The sequence below is a fragment of the Gymnogyps californianus genome, chromosome 15 (genome assembly GCF_018139145.2).
Source record: "Gymnogyps californianus isolate 813 chromosome 15, ASM1813914v2, whole genome shotgun sequence".
NCBI classification, from domain to species: domain Eukaryota; kingdom Metazoa; phylum Chordata; class Aves; order Accipitriformes; family Cathartidae; genus Gymnogyps; species Gymnogyps californianus.
In genome coordinates this window covers 16,700,201-16,727,762 of record NC_059485.1, presented here as the reverse complement: position 1 = coordinate 16,727,762, position 27,562 = coordinate 16,700,201, and the positions used below count along the sequence as shown (strand labels likewise).

Genomic DNA, 27,562 nt, shown 5'->3' with positions numbered 1-27,562 from the left:
ATGGACTGAAATGGGTCAAACAACATGGAGACTCCCGAGAAAGGCGGTGGGGAGCGTGTCTTACCCCGAGAAGGCTGGTTATGGGGAGCTTCTGGCCAGGCAGGGTACCCCGGCACTGAGACTGCAGTGCGGTCCCAGAGCGACGGGGGACACTGCGGGAAGAAGAAGGGGATTACCAGATGCAGAGGTCGAACAAGAGTAGCGTGACGGGGAAATGCAACGCCTGCTTCTTTCCTGGAAGCGAGGATATACTCAGAGCCTGGGACTGAGCCAGGCAGACCCCTAGGTACCATCCCAAAAGCTGAACATGCAAACATGCCACAAGACAGTCCTCTAAAAATCAAAACAGAAAAGATTTCTGATAGGGATGGTTTCTGGGTTTTGATGCAATTATTCTACTGCATGTGCCTGTTTCCATGCATTTAGGGAACACTTTTGGAAACGTACAACTTTTTTGTCCAGCTTTCTGAAATGCACAAAGTCCACCCGGGCAGCGGCGCTCCCCTTCCCACCCCGGCGCAGAGCCCGGCAGGACGGTGCGGCTCCTTGCGCTCTTTCACGTGAACGATGCTCGGAGCTGATTTACATGGAGCAGTGCAATACTGATCTCGGGCATAATAATAGAAAAGCTGATGTGGGATTCAGCTGGTAGAGAATTAAAGGATGGGAATATAATTAATGCAATCAGCCTAGTTTCTGGAAAATAGCTCTTGTCAAACTCTGATGTCATCCTTTGAAGAGATTACAAGTTTGGCTGATAAAGGTTATGGCATAGAAATAATAGACCTGGACTCTGTTCAGGCATGTGACTTAATCCATATAGTATTCTGATTAAAAATGAGCACAATACAACATCAAGAGAGACACCTTAAAGGGACTGGGAGCTGGCAAACCGACAGCCATCAATGGGGAATCCCTGCAGAATGGGAGCGCTCTCAGTGGGTGTCCGGGGGTTGGATGGGAAGCCCAATGCTATTCAGCATTTCCATCAATGGTCTAGAAATAGATTAAAAAGCCCTGCTGAGCAAAACGCCGGGGCCAGGGAAATGAGAGGGGCAGGAGACACGGACGAGGTCAAGACAGCTGTAGAAAACTTCATAAGCTGAGTCCTGGGCAAATAAAACGTGGTTGAATGTGAGCAGCTGCGAAAGGATCCCTCCACTGAGCACAGGGCTCTTCTGCTGGAAACCCGCGCTCTGGCAAGGATGGACTCGGGGGGGGAGTTTAGGAGGCAGGAGGGACAGGGTGGGAGCAGCAGGCTCCCCACGGGGGTGTCCTGGCTGGGACAGGGCTGGGTGCTACAGCAGAAGGGGTTCCAGCATCCGTGTTTCAGAAAGGATGCTGAGAAATTAGAGAGAAGGTGGAGAAGAGTTAAAACTGACCCCTGCTTTGCAGGGGGATGCCCGAGAACCGCAGCCTCCTTAGCTAGTTCAAAGGAGCCCCGGAGATGCCTCGATTATAGCGCTTAAGCAACTTCATCGGTGAGAGACGATCAGGTATTAGAGAGCTTTTCATCTCCCAGAGAAAGGCCCAGCAGGATTTCATGGCCCGAACTGAGTTCGCATGAGAAACCGGAGCCAGATTTCTCTGTGGCAAGGGGGGGACCGAGGGGGTGGGGGTGACAAGTTTGGGTGCACCAGGATGCAGGTGGCTGAAGTGCGGGGGCTTGGCGTGCCCCAGGGCTGCTTACTGCTCCTCGGGGCCGGGCTGGACCTGGGGCAGTGAGAGAAGTGCCGGGGGCTTCTCTTGCATCTACCAGCTCCCGGCCACATCCCCCCGGCTCAGGGGCACAGCCTGGGGTGAGGAGCCAGCACCCATGCCACCTATGGCTCCTGCCATGCCGGGGGGGCACGGAGGGCTCTGGCAGGTCCCTTCCAGCAGCGCAGGATCGCTGTGTGCACGCTCCGTCCTCATGCCCTGAGAAAGTGGAGCCAGCGCTGCCCTGCTCCAGCAAAGGCAGCCAGGCAGCTGCCCCTTTGTAGGCTGGAAGAGGCGAATTCCCTGCAGGCTGATGCCAAGCCATCCCGGTGCCTCGCCATTTTCTGGTCCTCTAGCAGGGCTGAGCGGGGCTGGGAGAGCCATGAGCTCCCTCTGGAGCCCTCTCCCTGCCTTTTACACCTCGATTGGTCCACGCCAAGGAGCCCTCTCCCTGCACTTTGCAAGGGGCCAACATCAGCTACTTCCAGATTTACCTGGGGACATCAAACAGGTGAAAAAGCAAACCGAGCGTCCCTGGCTACACGGGGGAGGAATCAGCCTGCAAGGTCTTTCAACAAAGAGTAGAGGCCAATGAACCAAACCGGGTCATTTCTCCCTTCTTCAGCGGTCGATAGTGTGGCCCTGCCTTATACCTCCCCAAAACTGCCACAGCGAGAAGCCAGCGGTGTTTTGGGGCACGCCTGGTGTCAGCCTGCAGCCGAGGCCAGTCCCTGTGTAAGCCTGGGATGCTGTACGCTTCCCGGCTCCCTGTGCACACATTCATTTCTGCATGGAAGAGCCGGCAAATGCTGGTGATATAGGAACTGCTCTCAGCCTTTGGTCTAAAGGGTCTGGGACTATGTCCAAGCAGCCCCACGCTGTGCACGCAACGCTTGCGCCCTGCAATTCGCAGAGCCTCCCTGCAAGCCCTGCACTCCCATCTCTCAGAGCTGCAAAGGGACATTTTCTGGTAGCACCATTAGTTCCCTGTCAGGTTGGCTTGGGAACCACAAGCTTTCCAGCATCACTTCTGCAGAGGCTGAGAGTGCTCGGTTCAGCTTCAGCACTGACAATATTCATCTCAAATTAATTCTCCTCTTTGTAGTGACTCACCAGCTTCCCCAAAGCAGGGCAGGCCAGCCCTGGTGCTGATGTTTGATGGCTGGTGGGCTGCTAGCATCCAGCATACCCTTCTAATGGCAGAGATGTGCGTGGGTGAGAGCCGGCATCCCTCCTGCACGGGCAGTTTCGGGATGAAGCGCGCTAGATGGTGCTGTTCAACCTTTGGCTGCGATTTAAAAGGACCCTGCAAGGTCATAAGTGGTGCCGAATTTCGGTTTTATTAAAAAACCTTTTTGAAACTGGAGGACAAAGAGAAATACCCTCAAGTATGAGGTCCTACACCGATCACTGGCAGAGGCAAAGGGCAGCTCGCCCTTAGAGGGATGTGTTCCGCCTCCCCCCTCGTGCTTGGAGCACCCCCATTTCTGAGGCAGGAGTCGGGGTTTGGCTATGTGAGTAGCGATGGCAGAAGGGGCTGCCAAGAAAAAAATGTCCCGGGGTGGAAGAGGAGACTGATAGTTCTCTCTTGGACCGCTGGCAAGATGGCGCTTGCAGAGCAGGAGGAAGAAAATGTATTAGCAGTCAAGATAAAAGTATCGGCATTGTGGTACCAGGAACTGAGGGCACCCTGAAGAGCCCAGCTGGGACAAGGCACCCGCAGCCCAGCGGCACTGCTGCAGAGGTGACGAGCAAGCAGAGCCACAGGACATGGCTGGCAGGAGAACAAAGCAGAGAAGTGGCCACGGATATGGCTGGACTGGGAGCTGGAAGGCAGTCCCGAGCAGGACGGAGCACCTCCCTGCACGGGCAGCGAGGATGCCCACCGACAGCCGTGCCAGGGGCTGGGGGCGAGAGCTGAAGCAGATGATGCTGGTTGCAACCCTCACAGCATCCCTTCTTGCAGGAGGCACTGGTCTAAAGATACCTCCCCACCCTGGCGATGTCAGCCCTGCCAAAGCATCTGTGGAGCAGTGGGAGCAGCTTTCCGAGTCCCTGTGATGCAGGTCCTGCGGGCAGCCTGAGCGTACGTCCTTCTTTGGATTCCCCACCTCAAAAGAGGCAAAAGCACCCAAATTTGTCAGCTTGCCTTGGATTTGCTTCCCGTGCTGGGCAAAAAGGATGAAGCACCGTTTGGACACCAAGCTTATGCCTTTTTGCTCAGATGCTGCTCTTTTATAAAGCCCGTGCCTGAGCCTGCTGTTCCAGGCAGGTGGGAAGGCTGTGGGGCTTGGCTGCTCTGGGTGCTCGGGTCCTTCCCCTCCAGCAACATCATCCCAGTTTCCCAGTTCACTCCTGTTCCCACAGGGGTGCTTGCTTGCAAATCCCCAGGGTACACCAGGGGTCCCCAGGTCTCCCCGCCTCCCAGGTACAGGGCTGGAGCGGGTGGATGAGGCAAAAGTTTTACTGCTCACATCAAAAGTAAGAAAAACTCCAGCCCTCCAGCCGGAGTGGCCTCCTTCCAGGAATGTAAGGGCAGGAGGGCCTGGACCAGCTCAGGCAGCAGTCTGAAAGGGTTTTTGCAGCAGCCAGCATTTGCCCATGGTGGTGCAGGTGCCTGTACGGCAGAGGGAAGCCCCTGCATGTTACCCTGAGCCCCTGCAGCATCCCGGCACCCTGGCCTGTTCTCCCCAGGGTCTCGTTCTGCTTTCAGCTCCAGGAGCATCCCCGCCTGGTGTTTCCCCTTGTGCCTGCCCTGGCATCAGCCTCCTTCCCCCAGCTCTGCTTCGCCTTCCCCTGCCGCATTACAGAGCCCCCAAACCTAGCGTTTCCCCCAAAAAAAGATTACAGATGAGCTCATGCCATGCCTTGGGAGGCTGCTCTGGATGAGCTGATCACCCAACACCCCGTGGCTCTCCTGCCACCAGCCCTCAAGTCCATCCCCAGCTCCTCTCCTCCCTATCAGCCACCTCTAGCAATGCCAAGACACGTTTTGGGCTCAGGATTGGAGTTTTGGTCAAAGCTTTCCCCATCCTCCTTCTCCTCCCATCTGACCGGCCAGGGAGAGCCACAGCAGCTTGCAGCCGCTCTCCTCTGCTTGCCTTGCACCTTCCATAACACGAGTAATAGCTCATAACAGTAACGGCTAATGTTCCTCTGCCCCCAGCTGCATCAGAGCCCAGTCTGTTCGCGTGGGCTTCTCTTCTTACCCCTTCTGTACCAGCTGCCCCAGATAACCCCTGGGCTCCCGTCCCAGCTTTCTGCCTAGAAATTTCCCTCTCTCAGTTTTTGCTCAGGTCTGGAAACCCAGTCAGCAGCACATGGTATGGGTTACCTGTCGTTCCTATCCACTGACAACAGGATGATGGCTGCCATCGATAACCGGTCAGCTATTTCTCTTGCACAGTGATGGTACCTTGGGGCAGGTACAATCTCCTTCTAGAAAATCATCTGTAATTGATAACTGTCCAATGATGCTCTAGGGTTGCATAAAACCTGTGGCAAAAGCTATGGGGCTGAGGCTACAAGCGAGATTTAAGGTTGAAATTCAAGTCCTTAAACCTTGAAATCACCTGGGCAGGGTGGGAGAGGGCGGTGGGCGGCTGCTGAGCCCATCCCTGCTGAGTGCCGAGGATGCAGCACGCGCTCCAGCCCTGCCCGGGCAAGGAGTCGGTGCTGCCGCTCTGGGCCGCGGCACAGGAGAGGAGCGCATGAACCGACATGGGTGCCAGGACCTCCGTGTCCCCCCGGCCCTCCCCACCTGGCCCCCGTCCTGCTTTTGGGGAAAGGTTGCCCATGTCTGGCAGAGCAAAGAGAGCCTGCCAGATCCCTGCCGCATCCGAGACCTCGCGACTCCCCCGGTTTTGACCAACCCTCTCTGCCTAAAGCCATCACACACGCGCTCGGCCAGCATCGCCAATGCCCGATGCTCTTCATCACCAGCCAGTGAAGGCGGGCACCCCCAGGCGATGTCCCACCCCCCCCACCTTCCTGCACCCACCTTTGGGGTCCGCCCCAGGCCTGCGCCCCGCACGTCTGCCTCTCCATGCTCCAGACCACCAGGCTCGCTGCTCCTCTTGGGGGGCCAGGGGTGGGACGCCGTCCACACGTGTCCCAGCAGCGCCGCTCTGCAGAGAGAAGAGATGTCAGCTCGTCCCTGCTGGGACCACCCTGCCCAGGAGATGCTTCCAGGGGAGCCGGGCCAGGCAGGGACACCCTCCAGTCCCCGCTCACAGGAGGGGGTCCTGCTCTCATGGTCCTGAAGGACACACTTCATATCTTGACCCTCCATGAGATGGAGATGTCTGGAGCGGGCTCTGCTCTGCCCCGAGCCATGCTGGGACTCTCCCATCCCTGAGCACGGAGGGTCCGGAGCAGTTATCGCTACAGAAATGGTCCCACCTTACAGAGCCAGGCCAGGAGGGAGCAGCGGTGTCGGGGGGACATCCCTGTCCCTGGTCCCCAAGCCCCACTGCAGACCCAGAGCTCACCCACCTGCCTCAGGGCATGGCTCGCTCGCCCTCTGCGCCTGCTGCTCCGGCGTCCCTGCGGCAGGACAGGACGAGGTGGGTGCACGGTGGGCATCGTCCCCGGGGAGGAACGTGGGGTCCGGCTAGTGGTTCACATCGTCGACAGCTGCGTTGAGACAGCTGGTCCCTGCCGGCAGGGTTGTCCCAGAGCAGCCTGTGCTAATTCAACCCATTTGATCCTGGCGGGAGAGGCAGATCTCCTTTATCCAGCCATCAGTGATCCCGACCAGCTGGGCTACTGGGAGGTAAGGGAAGGCTGATGTCAAGAGCACTGCTGGAAATATTGGTCGCTCTGCTCCCGCAGATCTGTTTTGCAACACTGGGCAAGATCTTCTGGCTTAGATGTGGTGACTAGCCTGGCTGGCGAAAGCAAGCTCAGTGCTCAGCGATGCCTTGATGTCTGTCGTACAGCCTTGCAGACTTCCAGCCTGACTGTTTTGATATGATCCCTATCAGCAGTCCAGCTTGGAGAGCAAGCGCTTGTCCCCACACTCCTGGCTCACCCATCCTGGAAGGTCAGCTCTCCCAGGGAGCTGGCAAAAAGTTTTGTGATAAGTAAGGTCTGTTGACCATGTTTTGGCCAACATCTAGTGACCAGGCAGTGGCCAGTTGGATGCATGCTGCTGGTTTTTCAGTTCTCGCCTGGGACAAGGCTTGCTGACGGTGCGTCTGCTTTGACAAGGTTCTTCCCAGAGATGTGGAAGATGGTCAACGAGCTCTCTATCATGCAATTTTGGTTTATTGCGAGTCCACCTAGTGGCACATGGGTTTGTGGTCAGCTTTGCTGGGTACAGTGAGGCTTGTGAGGACATCTCAGAAACACTTGTGCACCCAGAACAAGCTCTGGAAATCATTTTACCTGCGCACATACCTGACAGGTACAGTTCAGGTCTCAACTCACCGTTGTCCTTTTCCAGGAGAGCTCCCAGCCCACAAAGTGACAACGGCAGCTGAGGTTGTGGCTAGTTTGCTCAGGTCCAAAACCCAGCCAGCCCTGGGCTGGGGCACAGGGTCCTTGTGATCACGTGCGGAGCTGCTGAGGGAAGTCCCATGGCATTCTCACCCCTTATTTCTCCTGCAGAATGGTTTTCCTCCCTGCCTCATGCTTCTCAGACAGGGCATTAGATGTCCCAGATGCTCCTCTGAGAGATGCCGTGCCCCGGAGAAGCGTTGTCTCTGAGTGCTCAGGCAGGCCAGCGGCCAGGCTGGGAAGCTGTTTGCAGCTAATTGCCGATAACAGGCTCCCGGTGGCTGCCCACCGGCAGGCAGGACGGCCGCGCTCACGGGAAGTCACAGCCTGCCAGCCAGAGCCCTCGCTGGGCTCTTCTGCGGCACGACATGCTGCACCGAGGGACCAGGTCTGCTCCGGGCCAGGGGGACAAGCCAGCCCCGGCTGGGGGACCCCTAGTCCTGGCAGGGCACTTCTGGGAGGCCCCTGCTCTTTCAGCTCTCTGGTGACACAGCCACAGACCCTCTGGGATCCCTCCCTACCCCTACTGGGACTCCAGCCTCCACCACCCCTTTCCCAACCTCTCGCTTCCCAGCAGCACCTCCAAAACCTCCAGCCCCAGGTAGGGGTTGCCCTCCTTTGTCATCTCCTCTGTGAGGTGGCCCTTCTTCAGAGCATCCATCCTGCACCCGTCTCCCCAGCGATGGCCAACCCTCCCGGCCAAGCTGGTGGACAGGACCCACGCGCTGCTGTGTCACCAGCACCCAACCAGGGCAGACGGGGCTCAGCACAGGCAAGTCCTGGAGCCCCTCCACCCCTGGTGACCTGCCTGAGGGCTGCACCACCTCTGGGAAAGGAGGTTTCTAGGCAGGGTTCCTCTTCTATGGTGGGAGTGAGGTCCTAGGAACAGCACCAGGAAAGGCTCTGCACTGATGGACACCAGCTGAGGTCCTGACCAGCTGAGCCAAGATGCTGGACCCAGCCCAGCAGTGACCCTGGGGTTTACCTGCTTCCTTCTGCAGAGAAGAGCAAAAACGCGCAGAGAAGTGATGAAGAGGAGGCCCTCCTGCTGCACCATCTCTGCCGTGGCTGGAGATCTGCAGATCGGCTGGGGACAACCAAGTGTGCCGGGGTTGGTGGGGCTGTGGCGGTGGGAGGAGGCTGCATGGGTGGGCAGGCTAGTGCAGGCTCTGCTGCTCCTTGTTAGCGAACCCATGCTGCGCTGAGCCATGGCTGACGAGCTGGGGGTGCTCAGTGAGTGCCATTTATTCATGCGCTTATGGAAGAGTCTTCAAACTCTTCTGCTGCTTTAGCTGCCCCAGCACAAGCCCATCCCAGGAGATCATCTTGGCATTGACTCATCGCAAGGCTTTCCACCATCAAGCAAACAGATGTGGAGAGTATTGGTCTCATCCTGACATAGAACTGGAGAAATTGCTCGCAAAATCATTCACTGTGGGAGGAAACTCAGAGAAGTGGGGGATCTCTGTCTTTGGAGGGGTCCAAGACTTGCTCCACAGCCAAGGCAAACCTGCCCTGGTGCTGGATGTTGGCCATCAGATTCCCCGTCCCCTTCTGCTGGCACTTCTGGGACTGTCAGCAGCCGCTTTCTGCTTGTGCTCACCACTTGGTAGCTCTCTTCCCTGGGTGTGAAACCCCAGGCCGCCTCTCTCTTAAAATCCCGTCCCCTTCCTGCGCCAGGGTGGGCAGGTGAACCACAGCAGAGCCAAGTCCTCTCTGGGACAGGATGGCTGGGAGCAGGGGGAGACGTGGGCTAGTGATCATAAGCATCCCACGGTCCTCTCCTTCCCTGGAGAGGAGGCAGCAAGAACCACTCATCGGAGACGTAAGCATCAGGCCGGGCAGGTGTCTCAAGCTTTGCTTTGTCCCATCTCCTCCAGACACCAAGCCTTAGGCTGTCTTCCATAAAGCGGTGCTGCTTCCCAGCCCTTTGGCTGTCCCCATCTGTCCCCATCAGGACGTGGAGGTCGCTGCCACCCTGCCTGCTCTGCAGGGCTGGAGCCATCTTCTTGTGTCCAGCCTGCCCATCTGCAGCCATTTCACACCACTCATGCTCGTGCCAGCCGTGTCCTTCAGCCTATGCAGCAATTCTCCCCCGTGGCAGGAGCAGACAGCAGCCCGATCCCTGCAGCCTCAGCCTTTCTGACCTCACGCCGCTGGGCTCTCCTGGTCTTCTCCCAGAGGATACGTTGCCCGCTTTGACTGTCCTGCTGGGCCTTCTCTTATTAATGCATCTCCTCTGTCAGAAGTCCTTCAACGGACAAATGTTGGCTGGCATGGTGACCAGCCTCAGGAGAACCCACGGCTGGCAAACACGAGCAAATCTGGCCTCATACTGTGTTTCGTCCTAATCCTTTATAGTTACAACTGGCTAAAGCACGAGAAATCAGGTGGATGTACCGTGGATGTACAACACCAAATCTTGCCAGACCTTGGACTCAGTATTTTCGTGTGGCAGCAGCTTCCCCAGTGTGCCAAGGACATGTCGTGGAGAACGTGTCTCACGGAGGAGGTTGACATGGACTTTGATTGGTCTTCCCACACTTCTCTGACCCTCCCAGGGCCATGAGGTGGGGTGAGTGCCCATGGTCTGGAAATGACCATCCTGTGGGCAGCCACCCCACAACACCCCAGCCCATGCCGCAAACCATCCCAGCCCACTTCTCCTGCAGTGGGACATGGAGCAGAGGTGCCTGCCCAGGAGGTCCATGGCTCCCTTTTCCCACTGGAGAGGTCTTTTCAGATCTCCAACGCTGAACATCTTTAACTCAGCCTATTTAGCTCAGTCTCACATTCAACAGCTGCCCAGAGCCTGGCACCTCTGCAGCCCCTGCCATTAAACTTCTGCCTGATGAAAATGGATGATTTAGCCTGAATTCTCATCCTCTGTCTCCCAGATGGTTTGTGCTCCTTATGTATCAGTCTGGCCTAGCAGCTCATGTGCTGGGTAGACCTCCGGATAGAGCATGCAGAGCAGCCAGGAGTTTTGGGGATGCCTTGGCGATGATCAGAGCAATGGGCTGGGTTGGGCAATGAGGCTCAGCGAGCCCCCATTATGCTTCAGCCTTTGGAAGAGCGGCTGCTTTCACGGGTGGCATCCACATCCCTGACCTCGGTCCCTTGGCTCCCTTGGTGGGTCTCAGGATGGACCATCCAGGGCTGGTGACTCACAGCTTTGTGCTTAATCGCTCTGTATGTGCATCCGTTCCCTGTAGAAACTTCTGAGCATTGGCCAAGTTAACTACACTCGAGGAAGACTGTAGTTCTGGAGGACTCCAAGTACCTGTGACTGCAGCGAAAACGGAAAAGCTTGACCCGGGGCTTGCATTAACAACCAAATCCCTCGGAGGCCATTTCCTCCCTGGGTCACTTAACTCCTGTCAGTGCCCTGTTAGCACTGCTCCAATGGCTGAATGCCCTGTGCCCATGTCGGGGAGCATCTGGGGGTGCAGTGACCCCCCCCCCCCCTCAGGAGAGGGCTCCTCTACTCTGCTGTCTCTTGTCATGAGGACCAAACCGCGGTCAAGCCCTCTGGGCTCTTTGAAACAAGTCCTTTTGGTCCCTCCATTGCGGTGTCTCCCTTCCATGGTCTTACTGGAGATCCTCATAGCCACATCTGAGCCACTGGCCTTGGACTGCACTGAGCTACCCACGGTGGGAATAAGGACATTTTTGACTCAATGGCATCCTGGGAGGCCCACAAGCTCCTGCGTGAGCTCACCCCCACCAGAGACCCCGGCTCTGCAGAGGTCTCTGCTGGCTCAGTCCCATCCTCATCCCAAGGCCACCAGCACCCATCCAGCCAGGCGTTTCACAGCCCTTTTCAATCACCGCCTCAGCCCGTGGACCCAGCCTGGCCGTCTGTCCCCTACTGCACCGCTGTGGGCCAGGCCTGGGCCCCCACCCAGCCCTGCCCCGGGGGAGCCCATTGCTCCAGACGGGCCGTACCCGATGCCTGAAGGAGCTGGGTGGCCGGTGGCCCCCACTCACCTCCAGCATCCGCAGCTGGCAGCTCACGGCTGCCACCTCGACCCATCTCAGCTCGGTCCCACCAGCTCCCACCTCCTCCTGCCTGAACACCCCACCTCGGCCGGGCTGTGGCCACGTGGTCCCCACTCACGTCTCACTTGCCGCTGTTCGTTTGTATTTGCTTTCAGGTTCCTCGGCTCCGATCTCTGCTTCTCCGGGTTTGGAGGACAAGGTCTACCCACGCACTGCTCTCCACCTCGCCTCCCGAGTGGTGCCGGCAGCTCTGTTCCCATCAGTTGTATCCCATGTCCTTGCGGGAAGGTGACTCCCCCCCATTCCAGGGCAACGGCACCTTTCCAGGGTAAATCCCAGGGGACCCTGCCAGCCCAGGACGGCCGTTTTGGGGGGAGTCACCCCAGCTGCCAACTCCCCATGGGAACCATCACCCCAAAAGCAGGCACAGGACAAGCCTGCCCTTGCAGCCCTCTCTGCCTCCACTGCCCCAGCGCTGCTCCAGCCCCGGGGGGAGGCAAGGAGCGAAGGTCCCAGCGGGGTCCCAGTGGGGTTTCGGGGCTGGCCAGAGCTGGGAACATCCCTGCCCTCTTTGTGCTCCCCCTGGTAAAGCAGCGCAGTGCAAATATCAGCCGGGTTCTTTGAAATGAAAATAAAACTGATAAAAGTCGGGCAAATCCTCTGCCCCGGCCCCCGCTGCTGGCCCAAGCAGTGGCTCTTTCTGCCGCTGAGCCGGCTCCTGCAGTTATAAATACATTATGTATGCCGGTGTCCGTCGGCCAGAGCCTTTTGTTGATGCTGAATATGTCCTGGCCAACAAAAGTGGACTGGATTAGCCACAGTGGATTAAAAGATTTTCTTCTTGGAGTTTACCTAATAATATAACAATTGACATAGAAGGTCTCTTTGAACCCTACACGACTCTCTTATTTTACCATCTGTGAGTTTGCTTTCCGTGCCGCTGATGGAGTGCCCGTCTGCCGGTGGTGCTGGTGGTGGGAACGCTGCCCGGAGCCGAATTTGTCGCTGAGCAGAAGAAAGCAGCCCATATTTGAAGGGAGGCAGCGGGAAGGGAAAGTGGCACAACTTCTGTCCTCCTGCCTTTGTCCTCGGCCCTTCTGCTGGTGGCTCACCAGGCTCACGATGCCGCAGCGTGGGGAGGGAAGAGACCCAAGGAGTGGGCTCAAGAGGTGGGGAAGCCACTCGCTCATCTGCAATTCGAGGTGTCCGGAGAGGTCTCGGCTGGAATAAGCTTCTTTATTAATCACAAATTTTGGGAGAGTTGCCGAACGGTGAGCCAACGGAGTTTGCTCATCTCGGTTTCAGCCGTTGGGATCCGGCCGCTGTCCCTGGTCTCCATTGCAAGATGGGTCAGGCAGCAGCAGCAGCGACACCGGGAAACATGGAGGGCAGCGGCAGCAGGGGAGGAAGGCTCCCCCCACCATCCTGCGGCGCCGCCGCCACTCGCCCCCTCCTCCGGCACACCCCGGCGTCCTGGCCCTCGGGCTTTGATCTCATTCGGGGGGGCTCCATTCACAAGTCTTTCATAGCAGCCTTTGGAAATACCCGTCCTCAGAAGTCGCGAGTAATGAGATGGGGAAGACGACGAGCAATTTAGGCGCCGCTCTTTCTCGCTTGCGTTTTTTTTATCTCCATCTCCCCCCCCGCCTTTTTTTTCCCCCCCTCTTTTTTTTTTTTTTTTTTGTGCAAAGACACTTCTGGAGCGGCGCCGACTTTGTGTGGGATCACCGCACCACCCCAGACCTGCCGGGGGGGGGGGGCAGGAATATGGGGCTCGTGCCTCTCAGCCGGGGGCCTTTGATGAAGCTGCTTTGCGAAATTTGATTTGAAAGGCCTACGATGGCAATTTGGGGAGAATGGTGGAGCCTTTCTCCACCCGCCTCTCTTTGTCTCTCGCCCGAAGGGGGGTTTCATTGTGGGTGCCGGGGCGAGGGGGTCGGGGCGGCGGCGTGGGTGGGGTGGGGCGGCGGAGGGGACCGCGGCGCAGGAGAACAATAAGCGGGGAGATGGGGAGAGTTGGGATTTCTCACCTGCCCGGGCGTTCGCAGTCCGCCATGACGGGAGCAGCCGCCCTGCTTGCCGCCGTCCGGAGCACTTTTTTTCCCCAGACTCTTGAACCTATTTCCCTTTCTTGGCAAGTGCGTGGCTGGAAGATGGGAATCTTTACTTTATATTGCAGCTTGGGCTTCCCAGCCTGATTGGCTGCGGCCAGGACCAAATGCTGGTCCTTCCATCCCATCGTCACTATGGCAACCGGCCCCGTTAGGCACCACCGATTTACTTATAATTGCTGGGTAAATAGTCAAGACAGGCCGCTTTCATCCCACACCGAGAGATTGCTCTTCCTCATTGCCTTTTTTTCCCCTTCCTTTTTTTTTTTTTTTTTTTGGAAGAGGAAGCCCTAAAGAGCAACAACACTTAAGGAAAACTCTTTGAAGGCTGTTGCAGAAAGCGATGCCTCCCCTCCAGCAAGCCTTTCCCCATCACTCCTGCCGCACAATGCCTCGATGCCAGGGCTTTCCCACACCGTTGTGCAGCCCTCACCATCCTCCTCCTCCAAGGAACGGCGCTGGGTGGGGATGCATGATGCCTCATGGGTGCAAGGGTCTGGCCACGGCGGGCTCTTGCTGCCAGGCTGCCAGCCACTGCTTCTGCCTTTCATGGGGATTTCACATCGGTTCCTCTGGAGAGCCAGGATGGGGCCCAACAGTCCTCCATCGCCTCTGCCCTCCTTCCCCACTGCTGCCATTAGTGATTCTTGTTCACAGCACGTGGCATTTCTGCCCGGGCACCGGCACTGCCCGGCTCAGCCGGCCCTTTCCCCGGCTCCGTGGGACCTGCCGGCGGTGCTGGCCAGCATGGGGCAGCTCCTACCTCTGGCCCTGGCCATGCTCATCCATGGAGGCCGGGATGCTGAGGCGTCCGCTCTGCCTTGCTGCCTTCGTGCCGAGCCGCTCCTTGCCGGGTCTGCAAGGCGTGGAGCCTCTTGTTACTCCTGGAGAGTGTTTAACGATGATGGACAGAGTGATACGCACAGGTCTTGTTGCCAGACCCGTGAGCGTGGACCAGGATTCGTGCTCATGGCCGGGTGGGTCCCACAGGTGAGAGGCAGGTGGGAGCGTGGTCCCGGCCCCGTCCTCACGGTCCAGGGACGGATGCTGCAGCCAGAGAACAGCAACCGGGCGCCCAGCCCAGCCTCGCTGGCTGGAACACCCGCACGGGACCCGCAGCGCTCTTCTGTCCCCACTGGTCATCGCTGGCACCAAACAGCAATTCCAGAAAAATGTGGGGAAAAAAAAGGGTCTCAGGGAGAATCTAAGGGCTGGCAAGATCCTGGGAAAACAAGAGAGCTCACGGGCAGGAGGGTGAGAGAGCAGCAGGGTGGGCTTGAGGGAAAGGGAAAGAAAGCCAAGGTCATCTTCCCATTCCCTCCTCACAGCCATCCAGAGGGAGGAGTCTATCAGGGCGGCTGCAGGAGGAGCACTGGGAGATGCTGCCCAAGCTCCTTGCTTCGGTGGGAGAACTGGGGGATTCCCACCCTGCTCGCTGAGGATCACAGAGGAGACAGAGGTGACCACAGATGACAATGTGAAACCAGCTGAGAAGGAAGCAGCAAGGAGCCACAGGGCTAGGAGGCATCTCCTGGGCTGCTGAAGGAACTGGGGGATGAACGAGCTGATCCTCAAACAGCCCTACCTACCCGCTCCCAGAAAGGGCAGTTTGGAGCCTGGCAGATGCGGTAACAATTTTCCTTTTCACATATTACAGGGAGAGCCAGGAAAGTGCAGGCCACTCACTCTGACAGCTGTACCAGCGAGTCAGCAGAGATGCTCCTGAAAACAGACTTTGTGGGCACCTGAGTAAATACACCCTACCTGGGAAACCAAGATGACTTGTAAAGGGAAGGCCTGTCTCCTAAGAGCAGCCACCTTGGAAGGTGTCAGCAGCAACGTATGGGGGTGACGCACGCAATACAGCCCTCTTGGGTGTGCAAAGGGCTGGTGACAGTGTTGTCACCAAAGGCTTCCAGGGAAGCGGAGCAGCCTGGGGAAAGGGGCTGGCTGGTGCCCGGAGCAGCCACTGCCGACACAGCTGATCCCGGTGCCGGGCCAGCTGGGCAAACAACCTGCCTGGGGGCCGGGGGCGAGCAAAGGGAGGCACTGAGGGCTGGGCTCTCGCCACCCGCCCTCGGGTCAACAGCCGGCTCGGGGGGGCCGGGAAGGCTCGGCTTAAACAAACACGCCGGCCAGCTGCACGCAGGACACGGCCGGCCCCGATTCAGCCGAGCACTTCAGCACCCAGCTAACTGCAGGGCAGTGAAGCAGCGAGCGGGTCCGCACCACACAGCCACCCCAGGGACAGCATTACAGCCCTGGCTTTAAAGCCACTTGCTGCACAGTGGCCGGCTGCGCTTTGGGGCCAGGAGCTGGCCTGCTCTGGGCTCTGCAAGGCACGAGGTGGGTTCGGGAGCCCTGCAAGGCACGGGGGGCGGTTTGGGACCCCAAGGCCGGGAGCCTTGGCACAGCGTGAGTGCTGCTGTCCAGCTGTGGGTCCCACCGCGCTCTGGTCCTGCCTGGGGTTGCTCTCCCAGTTGTGCTTTCTCTATTTTAAAGGCAGCTTCTCTGTGAAGTGCTTTGGGGCTTGGCTGAAAGAGAATTGCTCCCTTTCTGCTGAAGACAAGCTGGTACCTCTCCAGGTACCTGCGGGTCGGGGGCCCACCCGGCCCCGCTCCCAGAAACGAGAGCCTTCCACCTGCGCTTGTGGCTGGGGACCCAGGCATAGGCGCCAAGGCCACGGAGCCATGCCGGCAGAGCTGCGCTGCCCTCCCGAGCATCCTCCGGCGGTTCCTATGGTAACTGCCCGGCTCACAGGCTCCCGAGCCGGCACGGTTTTAGCCGCACGCCATCACGGCTTTAGCCACACGCGCCCACCGGCCCCGCTCTGTGCCCACCGCCCCAGCTCCCATGCCAGGGTCTTGTCACCCTCTGCCCTCTCCTCCCACTGCTGCCATCCCCTCCTGGCCCCTCTGCAAGGGACCCACCGTCTTGCACCCCACTGCAGAGAGCTGCTCCACAAGCCCTCCCAACAAAACTACCTTCCCCAGAGCCCGGCAAAGGCCTTAATTCTCCTTTTTCTGCAGCATATCATGCGGAAAACAAGGAAAAATTGATAACAGGAGAGAGGAGCACAGCATTCGTGGAGGAGAGGGGAGCTGAGCAGGACAAGCAGGTCTGTATACAGGTGATTTCCCACCTCTGCACTTCGGTAGGTCCCAGCTCTTACCCATCCCAGGACCACGTGGCTGGGCAGAAGCCTGCTAGCCCAGCGCCTGCATCCAAGGCAATTTCCCCCAGTTTCTGGTGCCAGCGCCCAGCTCCGGTTCCACGCTTTAAAACCAGTGGTAGAGAACTGTTGCAAAAAGAAAAGGCCACAGCTAATGATTTCTAGAGAAAAAGCCTTGCAGCAAGACTTGAAGCTTGATGTCAAATAGACCGAGAGGTTACAATGTGAGAAAGAGGAGAAAATACCAGGTACAGCAAAGCCTTGCATTGGGAGCCAGAGCGTGACAAGGTTCAATTCCCAGAGTTGGAGCAAGGCAGCTTAAAGTTAGGAGTAAAAGACTTTCCACCACTTGAAACCTCCCAAATCCATGCGTGGCTTTCAGGAGGAAGGATTTAACCAAACTCAGGTCCTCGACCAGCCTCAGAAGTCGATGGACAACACCCTAAGGAATAAAACGAGCGGACACACAGATAGCGATGGGCTACCGGGGCAGAGTCACCCCACATCCTGCTGGGCAGCTGAGATTCAGCTGAGAAGGTCCACCTGGGTCTCACAACACGTTCAGGAGGGGTCCGTATCAAGGGCTCTCAAGGAAATTAAGATGCCTTGGAATGAGTGGGCAAGTCCCCATGTGAATAAATACCTGGTTAAAGCACAAAGTGGTCATTCTGCAGCGGTGCGAAGGGCAGGACAGGCCCCGAGGGCTCTCTGCACAGCCTGGCACTCCTCCAGCTCCTGGGAAAAGGGAGGTGATCGGGTTTGCTGACGATACCTGGTTGATCAGGGCGAGAAAATGAGGGCTGGCTAGGAGGAGCTGCAAAAGCATCTTACAGGACTGCCTGGAGGATTAAACAGCAGACAGAGTTCAGCCTTTATAAAGGCACACAGGGAAAAATCCAGCCTGACTGTACAACAGCGAGCTGTCCTCACAAAAAGGAACAGACTGCTTCTTACAGGGATGAATAATCCAGCAATAGCTAAGAAACACCAGCACGGCGCTGGACGGCTCTGACACGTGGGGTGAGGATGCAGCTCCATGAAATGCCTGCCCCATCCCTCGTACCGGCCCCAGGCTGCTTCGGACCCTGAGGTCGTCCCAGGGATGAGCTCTGCTGGTCCCAGCCCCGTCCATGCCAGGAGCGCTGCTGGCGAAGCCCACTTTGCGGCTGCTCCCTTTTCCTTAGCATCACCCATCCCGCACACTCCTTCCACCACCTTTCACCCCAGCTTGGGACACACATCCCTGGGGGCACCGGATCCTGTGAGGACCTTCTCCGAGCAGCCACATCCCCGGGTTCCTGGAGGCCCTGTGAGCAAAGCCCTGCTCCCATCTCAGAAATGCCATTTTCTGCGTTTGTCAGAGTGCTCTAACCGGCCTGAAATAGCACCATTTTCAGCGTTACCATGGCGATGGCTGCCTGGTAAATGCGTGCAGTGGAGGCGCACATGGATGGACAGCAGAGTCCAGCCAGGCAGAGGTGCCTGTGCCCAGTCCCCAGCTGGCACGGCTGCCCCTCGCACCCCCCCAGCCCTTCCTCCTGCAGCCAAGGAGCCCAATCCGAGCCCATGACGTGCAGCAGGAGCTGTGGATGGAGGTAGCTCCACGTACCCGCCCGTGCTCTGTGTGCCCAGCACCCCTGGTCCAGCATCCCTGGTCCAGCTCAGCCCATGGCTGTAAGAGAGATTGCGGCAGGAACATGACAGGAGTAGATGCTTTTGGCAATTAATGCATTTCATATGTAGATTTTATAAGGGTTGTTTTTTTTTTTTTCTTATGTCTGCTTACCATAAAAGTTAAGCTCCCCCACAGATCTACCCGTGTCCCTCTCCACCCAGGCTCCAGCCAGGACCTGCGTCTGGCCGCAGGCTGGTCTCACCTGGCCGCCCTCTGAGCCGCGTGTCCTGCCCGCAGCAGGGCCCCAGTGCTGTGGGGCAGGGCACCGTCAGGCCACCGGCTTTGCTGTGACACGGCTGGCCGTGCCATCTCCCACCTCATCCCCTCCAGGGCTGCGGCAGCTGGCCAGGACGAGCAGCGCGTCAGGAACCAGCAGGACCGGGAAAACCCAGCAGTCGCTCACGGAGAGCTGCCAGGGCCTTCTGCTGGGCACGGCCGACCAGCGCCGAAGGCCAGCAGCCCCAGGGCATCCCCAGGGATGCTCACGCAGAGCCAGGTTGTTGTCTGCTGCTCCACTTCGCTGGGCTCCTGGTGATCCAGCGTGCGGCCAACGGCTCCATCCTGCCATCCCTGCCCGCGGCCACTTCTTCATGGCTTGGCGCATGAGATACTTCCTTGGGTGGATAGGAGAAGAGAGAGCACAGCACATGGCTGCAGAAGGAGCTTCGGGCAGGATGGTGACCGTTCATACCCCAGAGGAGGGAGGGAGCAGAGCTATTAGACTCCCTCTCCTCCTGCCCAGACAGGGCCCTTCCGTTCCAGCCAGCACTTGGTAGCTGGTCTTCTTCAGTTCATTACTCACCCCCCCTCCTCAAGCTGATGGCTGTTTTGCAGGGAGCTTCACAAGGTGAAGCGACTAGAAATTGCATCACAGGAGAAGCAAGGTTGGGAGGAGCTCTGGAGGCCTCCAGTCCAGCCTCCTGCTCCGAGCAGGGCTGGCTGCAAAGCTAGAGCAGGTCACTCAGGACCTCGCCCTGTTCTTTTGAAAATCTCCACGGATGGAGGTGCCACCACCCCTGCAGACCCTGTCCCAGGGCTGCACCTCCCTCCTGGGGAAGAAGTTTTTCCTTACACCCAACCAGCGTTTCCCGTGTCCCTACCCATGGCCTCCTGCCCTTCCCTGTGTCCCTCTGAGATGAGCCTGGCTCCATCTTCATCCCCAAAATCCAGAATGACTTGTCACAAATGTTACTCACCAGCAGAGCCACGAGGACATTTGCTGCTGTTTCCCCATCGCCTCTGAACACCCAAGCAGCGAGCAAAGCTGTGGAGGTGAGCACAGCACGTACCTCCCAGCCGCAACAGCCCTCAGTGTTCGAGTCCAGCTTTTTGGTAGAAATTGAGTCCTGTTGATTTGAAAGCAAACATAGCAGCGATATTTGAAAGGTATTTGCTGGAATTGCCCAAGTGAGTTTCTAAATCTCATCTCTTCTCGATAAATGCCATAGGATGGGGGATGACTTTCAGGCTAAGTTTTGACCTGTGCTGACAGCGGGTTCGTGATGATTCACAGCGCTCCTAAAAATCACGTCCCTTTGCAATGGCTACTCCAAACTGCGAGCCTCAAAGCCACGAGGGAAAACGCAGGCTTGCCTTTGAGACCAGCGTGAAAGGCAGGGACACACTGCTTTTGCTAACGCTCCCAAAATATTACTTACTATTTGAGTACAGAGGGGTTTGCTGGGAATTTACAAGTAAAATGCTGTTTAATTCATGAATGTAAATGAGTAAGAAAATAAGTTTGTTGAGAGACACGGCCTTAACCTCAAGCTGGTGTTTGGATCAGTGACTGCGACTTGATGGGAATCACGAGCGAGACAGACAAAATTCAAATGTTGCTTCAAGATACCAGCTAACACTGACTTCGGAATTCAGAACCGCGAAGTCAGTATACGCGTCCTGCTCCTGCTAAGCAGCAGAATTAGTCCAGCCATCCCAACCGAGGCTTTTCCAGTTTGGGTGCTTTCCCCAATTAACCTTTTTCTCTGCTTTATTATTTTGCAGTGTTGGGTTTGGGGATGATTGAATACCAAGCCCCCTCCACAACCAGCACATGGGCCCAAATTTCCTGTTTCATGGGGCACTTCCATATTTGTGGCAGGCTTGCTGGGACTATTAAAGAGAACGGCATATTTTTGTTACCTGAGGAATTAATTAAATGGGAATCTCTCAGTCCTGCATTGACCTTCTAACTTCCCAGCGCTGGTAGTTGATACCTGCACGCATGCATCTCCCAGCCCGCCATTGCTTTGTCCACCAACACCTGGAAAACTGCCGAGGCTGGAGATCCCCCTCTCCACTGACCGGTCCTGGGCGGCAGCACCCTCTGGGGGAAGGTTTTCCTCATCTCTGACCTGAACCTGCCAGTTTGTGGCCATGTCCGCTCCTTGTTTCATCTGCCACAGCCATCCCCCCCCCGCCTCCTCCACTTGAACCACAAACAGACAAAAATGCCCGGGCACGGGGGTCACCCCTCGCCAAGCCGCCTTGCTTCGGGTGGGTGATGGACCACTTCGTGCCTCTCCTTGGACGGCCTGGCCCCGCGGACGCTGGGAAGGGCTCTCACCACCAGACATGCTTGCGGCAGGCGGCCTTCGAGGTGGCCTCCCCGGCTGTGACTCCGCAGGGCGGCTCTCGGGAGCTCACGGCTTCGCAGTCCGTGGGGAGCCCTGGCACAACGCACGGCGTGCTCCAAGCCCTTCCCTTGTTTGTGCTTACAGACGTGCTGCTGAGCGGTGCTTACCTGCGACGCCAAGGAAACCTGAGGCTTGAATGAAAGCCTCAGGCAGAGTGCCACGGTTGGGTTTGGATGACTAGCTCCGTTTTCCTGCCCCGTCAGAAGTCCTCCCAGCACTGGCTGCAGTCCCTGCGCAGGAAAATAAAACAACCAAGTGATTCCGCGGTCAAGATGCCAGCCAGCAGCCGTCTTGCCCAGGAAGTGCATCAACAGATCAGCACAAACCTTGGCCTGCCAGTTTGCCTTGGGATTTTTCCTTTCATTACTGTCTTGTCGAGACCATTTTTCACTGTTCTTCCTTCTGAGCAGTCTCCACTGCTACCCCAGCCTTATCTTAAGCTGCCAAATTCGAGGTGACCCTGGGCAGGGCTCTCGGGCAGTTTGTCGGTGGCTGTCACGTCCTTGCAAGCTGCTGGGTCTCTGCTCCCAGCCTGTGTGTTGGTATTTGCCGTGCACGCTGCAGCGGTGCTCAGGATCCTCATGGTGGTTGGCATTAGACATGCACGGCGCCTGGCCTCGGGCCAGAAGCGGGAGGCTGGTGACCTTTGCTGAAGCCGTGGCGGTGCTCGGGTCCGAGCTGTGCTCGGCGCCAGGCCCTTCCCCTGTCCCGGGGTGGATTTGCAGCCTCAAGCTGACAGCACCCAATTTGCACCCATGGGTTTGTGGCACCTGTGGCTTCCTGGGAACACGTTGTCATGGCAAACTACCAGCTCCTCCGATTCCCCTTGCTAGGGCAGCAAAGGAACCCGCTATCTGCCAAACTGAGCCGACCTAGACAGGTAAAAACCACCACCACCACCACTGTACAAGCAGAATCAAGCTTTCTGTCTGTAGTCAGAGCTGCAAATGAACAGGCGTAAAACCAGGACAGGTCGAACACCGGGCCCTGAGCTTTTCCTCCACCTCCTCAAGGTAACCTGGCTGGGGGTGTTATAGCCCAAACTACCCCAAATGCTGCACAGGGGCTCCCTCCCCACCTCGAGACATTTGCTACTCTGCCTAGCAGAAGGGCAAGCCAGACCTGCATGCTTGCAACTTTGCTTTCTCTGACGCTGCAGCACCCCTGGTCCGCCAGCAGAGTTTCCAGTTTTCCTCAAGTCAGCAAGAGTATCTCCATGAGAGTACGTCCTTGGGGGGGAGCTCCCGGCCACATCCAACATACGTGTGGGGAAAGGAGCAAGGGGAAGGTTTCTTAGCAAAGGTGGGATGAGAGAACGGAGGGCTCCAACTCAGAAGTCAGGATTAACCACATTCCCTACAGCTTCCCCACGGAGAAGCTCCTGCAGCTCCTCTTGCACTCTCGCAGTGCCCCCATTAGCACCCTCCGCCCCAGCGGGACAGGAGCTCTCCCCCAGGTCTGGGTGAAAGCTCCCGCTACCCCTCGTCACCCAACAAACCTTCCCAAGGCAGCAGATCCTGCAGCCCAGGCACGCACAATGAGCAGCACTGAAGAACCGAGTCAACTTCAAGGACAAGCAATACCGGCAGCGCAGCTGGGGAGGACGTACAGCCAAAGCTCTCCCCGAGAGATCCGCACCACACAACTCGAAGATAATTTTACATAACTAAAACCTGCTAGCCCCCAGTACAGAGAAGCAGCTGATAATTGTCCACCCAGCCATCCCAAACAGCCCCCTCACCGCTGAGGAGCTGTGAGGCACTCGGGGACCCCCCCCAGGGCTGAGAGCAGGATCCGGGCAGGCGCCAGCCACACTCTGCCGTAGCTGCACCGGGCCCGAGAGGCCAGACCTGCACCGGCACGTTCCAGTAAAGCTACGGGGCGGGGGGGCCGGGACAGAGCCACAGTCTGGAGCTTTGCTCAGAGCTGCATTAAAATGCATGAGCTGTGCTAGCCCTAATGATGAGCAGAGCTGTCAAACAAGGAGCTTGTCACAGCTAATTATCTCTAACGAGGGCAGAGTGTCAGGGTCCCCGAGGAGCTGGGCAGCAGCTTCCCACTCAGCTCAGTTGCAGAAGAGGGAGAAGATAAGCAAATGTCATTGTGTTGGCCTAGCTACAAAATCCATAATTAGGCAAATGTGACCTTCTGTGCCAGTTTGCTCTTGAGAACCTGGACTTGCCGGAGCTGAGACATACAGGCAGGCTGGAAACTCCCCCGCTTTTGCCACCCAACCTGTCCCCTGCAGCGCTGAGCCTCCTGCGCCCGTGCAGGGACAGCACAGCCCCAGTCTGGCAGCCCCTGCCCAACCAGCCCTACCAGTCAGGGGCTGCACAGCTGTGCCACATGCACCTGGGGGCTCAAATACCCCTTGCGAGGGCTCCAACCCAGTCCCTGGCCCAAAAAGCAGCACAGAAGTCCGGTCTTCATGAAACGCCGCCATTTAGATCGCATTCACCTCAGCCACCTCCCTCATCCCCAGCCGCCTAACAGAGGCTCTGTGCCTACCCAGCGACTGCCTCCGCAGCACCTCTCCCCCAAATCTTTAAGGCAGACGTTAAGGCACTGGGAATTTCCGCTCCCCTGTGGTTCTACTCCATTCCAGTGCAGAGGGGACCAGTCACACGCTGCTCTACTAGCCCTGTTTCTCTCTCATCATGGGTCCTGTGGCTCAGAAACCGAGACAGTACGCTTGCCCTTATGTGCTAGAGAGGGGGAAGCATGTCTCATCCCAAGACGTGGTTAAGGCAAAGTCTGTTCTGGGGGCAAGCGACAATCCAGAGATATGGCTCACACGAGGTCCATCCCGCAAGCTCTGCGCTTGTCCCTCACCTTAGAGCTGAAGGGAAAGGGAGGAGAGGCTGTTTTTTCTCCAGCCAGAAACCCACTGCAGGACCACGAAGCTTACAGACGACACCAGTGATACACAGTGCTGTTCACTAGCATGTAATTATGGCACGTGCTTTCCAGTCTCTTGTTGCCAGACAGGAGCAAAGGCTTGAACACCCACTTCAGCTACATTTTTAGAAAACAGAAGATTTTAAAAGTCACCAACTTCAAACAGAAACAGCGCTGGAACCCCAGGGATTAGAGTGAGCTGTACGGCCAGCGACTGCGGCCGGGGCGCTCAGCCCCACCTGCTGGCAGGCACCACTTGAGGCGGGGGGTTTGGGGTCACCCTTTTGGGGCACAATCATCTCTGCTGCAGAAGGCCGGGGATTGATCTAAGTTACACCAACACTGCCTCTCGCAGTCCCTGCTATAATACACTAATGAGCGATGAGTATCAGAGAAAAGTTTACTGATATTCCCAAAACGCATATTTCATTTTATATCGTGATCGAGCTCTCAACAGCAGCCAACTACTTGTACAGGCAGAACCACCACATTAAGTCAGTCTTACAAGAACACTTTCAGAGGCCACAGGACAGAAATCCTTTCCTCAGCCCACAGGAACGGTTCCTCACTCAATTTAGGCTGTCGTTAGACTTCAGTAGCTGCAACGTGCTCCTGGGCACGCTCTTCACGTGGCCCCTTACACGCAAGTGTGGTTCAGACAGAAGACTCACTGAACCCCATAGTTTGATCTGCAGCCGGGGTTCTGCTCCAAAGGTTTCTTTCCTTCTACTGCTTCTGCAGTGCCTGTTCTTTCAGTTGGTTGACGAGCTCTTCAGCATACACCTTAAAGAGTGGGACAGGGTCCTGAAACAAAGCAGAGGATAAACCACTTAAAAGGAGTGAACCTGAGCAGCAGCAAGGGGTACAGTCTAATGGAGAGCCCAGGGAGCCAGTGCTGCAGGCCGCTAACAGCTAAAACTAGAGGAAAATGCGACCGGGTTTTTTTTCAGTGGCTGAACAAGGCAACCTGCTATGCTACTCCTCCAGACACAGCTGCTGCTCAGCTCTGTAACCTTGCCTCGAAGGTGACAGGCACCTGCGTGGGACATTCATCAGCCTTCCCAGTTCTGCCTGCAGATGAGAATCATCAGTAGCTCCCAGGGATCCCTTTCCTTCCAAAAACGCTTCCCTCCCTCCTCACGTTGCCCTCAGTCAGAGCTGTACTGAAGCACGTTGGGTGAACGTACCCCGCGAAGAAGCTGGAGCCCCACAGGTTTCAAGGCCCAGCACCACCTCATGCAGTCAGTGCTCCTGACCTTTCCGCTCCTGCTGCAGTCACAACAGGAGCCAACAGGTCTGGGGGAAACGTCACCAAGAGACCCCCCACCGCCCCAGGAAGCCCTTTTGCCCCAGCAGCTCTCTGGCACACCCTCCTCTGCGTATTGCTTCTAACAAGCGCAGTGCAGCGACAGAGGGTCACAAACTGAGTGGGCCCTGAGCTTGTATCCATGTGTCCCAAAGCACAAGAAGCATGGCAGATGGCAACCAAAGGCAAAGATGTTCATGCAACAGGGCATGAGTTACGAGCCATCCCCCTAAATATCTCTCCCCTGATCGGGGGATCTGCTTTGTGATGTACTTTAACCCAGCCCCAGGTTTTGGGCACCCCGATTTAACCAGGTTCACGCAGCTGCTCAGGAGTTTCGGAGCACCGCTTCCGTCGCTCAGGAGCGCTCAGGCTGTTCAGATCAGCTGGATGTGCAGCCTAATGCAGCTAAGACACCCTGGTGCTAAGCACTGCCTCAGGAACTCACCTTTTTTTCTAGGAGCCTCTGTTTTTCTATTGCTTCTTCTAAACTCAAGCCAACCCATTCGGCTTCCTCTTCTGGGATCACAAATTCCTGTGATAAAAGAAGGCGCAGGTGGTACGGTCTTTCCAGGTGACTAAGATGCAAATCCTCCCTATGCCCAACTCACACAAACATGTGATCCAGTAGGAACGTTACTACAGACAAATCTTAAAACACTGTTCCCTCATTTCTGGCAACCAAAGTCCACTTCTCTTCTCTCCTTTTCCCTTAGCGAGGGTCCTGATCAGTCGTGTCCGCTGCTGTGCCTCTCCTTTGTGTGGCTCTGGGGCTGTTTCTCAGCACAACTCCACAGACCGTGGATGCTGGTGGTGTTTCGGTGCTGGCAACCATCACCAGCTCCACAAAACTAAACTGCACGCAGGCAGTCTGGGCTCCTCGCTGCAGCATCAGTATAAATTCTCACTGCTGTCGACAGTGCTAGCTCCTACCAGTGCTTACTGCAGACCCTCACTGACCTCGATCACAGCAAAAATATAGGCTTTGGTCTTCCTAAACGATCAGTATGGAAATCAGCAGCCCACAAAGACACAAGAAAAACCTGACAAACAATGTTTAGATCTTCTCTGCCCATACCCTTAACCCTAAACGCAGGAGCATTAACACTGCTTTGCGCTGTGACGGGGTGATTAGGGCATTATCAGTCTGGACAAGCAGCAAACATCACTGCAGACACCGGGGCAGGAACTGCGGGTCAGGCACCCACCTGGTACTTATTATAGATCGCCTCTCTTCTGGCTGGATCATCGGGATGCAGTTTAGGATCCCGCCGTGCAAGTCGCAGCAGCATCGTTCGCTTCAAATCCATCCCGAGCTTCGAGCACATATCAGCTTTTGGAGTCTGGAGAAATAAAGTCTGATGTTAAATTGCACCAAGAGACCAGCTGCTAGAGAACACGCGAGTCTATCACCACGTAGACAACGCTGGCAGTTTATCCGCACACTGTAGAGGCTCTCAGGACCCACATCATGAAAGGGGAAAGATCCCTTGGACTTGTTCTGGAGCTAATTTGATCACAGTTCCAATCTTTAATACCAAGGGCTCCAATGAAGGGGGTACGAAAGGCTGGAAGCTTTAGACCTGGACTAATACATGCCGGGCGCAGGGCCTTACCTTGAGGATGTAGAAGTCAAAGCCGTAGGCCTCGTCGATGAGGTCCAGCGTCCGCATGGTGACGGTGATGGTCAGCGTGGCGTCGAGGATCTCGCTGTAGAACTGCCGGTCGAAGAGCTGCGGCTTCCACGTCTTGGGCAGCCTGGTGGAGAGCTGGGCAGAGACCGCCGGTCAGGGCCTGGGGACGCTGCCCTCCCCGGGGGATGCTGCTGCCCGCCCAAACGGGCTGAGGCTGCACCAGTGGCCGGGCGGGCCGCCTAAGACGCGGCCCCGTGCGGCAGCGGGAAGGTGGAGGCCGCTGCCAGCAGGCCCTGGTCGCCCGGGGCTCCCCCGCAAGGCACCGCCGGCCCGGTAACACCGGCCTGGGGTAAGGAAAGGCCGGAGCGCTCACCTTATCGTTGCGCGCATATCGGAAGCCGCGGATCCAGCCCTCGCCGCCCCAGAGCCCCTCGTGGGCAGCGGGCGGCAGGTACACCGGCACCGGCACGTCCTGCACGCGCTCCCGCTCCCCGGTGCGCGGGTTCCGCCGGTAGCGCACGCCCAGCGGCCGCCAGTGCACGGGCGTGGGCGGCGTCTCGTCCCGCAGCGCCGCCAGGTAGTGCTCCGGCAGCCGCGCACAGATGCCTTCCCGCAGCCGCAGGGCGGGCCAGAGCCGCGGCGCGTACCGGTGCAGCGGCATCGCCCGCCCGCCCGCCGCCGCCGCCACCGCCACCGCCGCCGCCAGCTTCCGCTCCCAGCGGCCAACGCGGCCGGAAGCGGGGCCGGAGCCGCCTCTTATTGGCCGGCGCGGACGGGCCGCAGCGGCGGCGACGGCGGCCGGCAGGGGCCGCGCCGCGCCCGCGTTTCGCCCGCAGCCTGCGGCTGCCTGGCAATTACTGCTCCTGCCCTGACCCCGTCGGTATCAACTCCAGCCACCACGTCTTTGCCCTCAAATACCATTACCTTTATT

General features: G+C 57.5%; 1 protein-coding gene across 1 annotated transcript; it reads right to left on the bottom strand.

The window, feature by feature from the left end:
• Positions 1-23,729: 23,729 nt before the first annotated feature.
• On the bottom strand, positions 23,730-27,292 carry MRPL28 (mitochondrial ribosomal protein L28). Its single transcript, XM_050905921.1, has 5 exons — positions 27,005-27,292; positions 26,614-26,766; positions 26,206-26,340; positions 25,446-25,532; positions 23,730-24,495 (listed from the first exon to the last, which is right to left on the bottom strand). The coding sequence occupies exons 1-5, from the start codon at positions 27,290-27,292 to the stop codon at positions 24,418-24,420; spliced, it is 741 nt and encodes a 246-aa protein (XP_050761878.1). The 3' UTR covers positions 23,730-24,417.
• Positions 27,293-27,562: the final 270 nt, after the last annotated feature.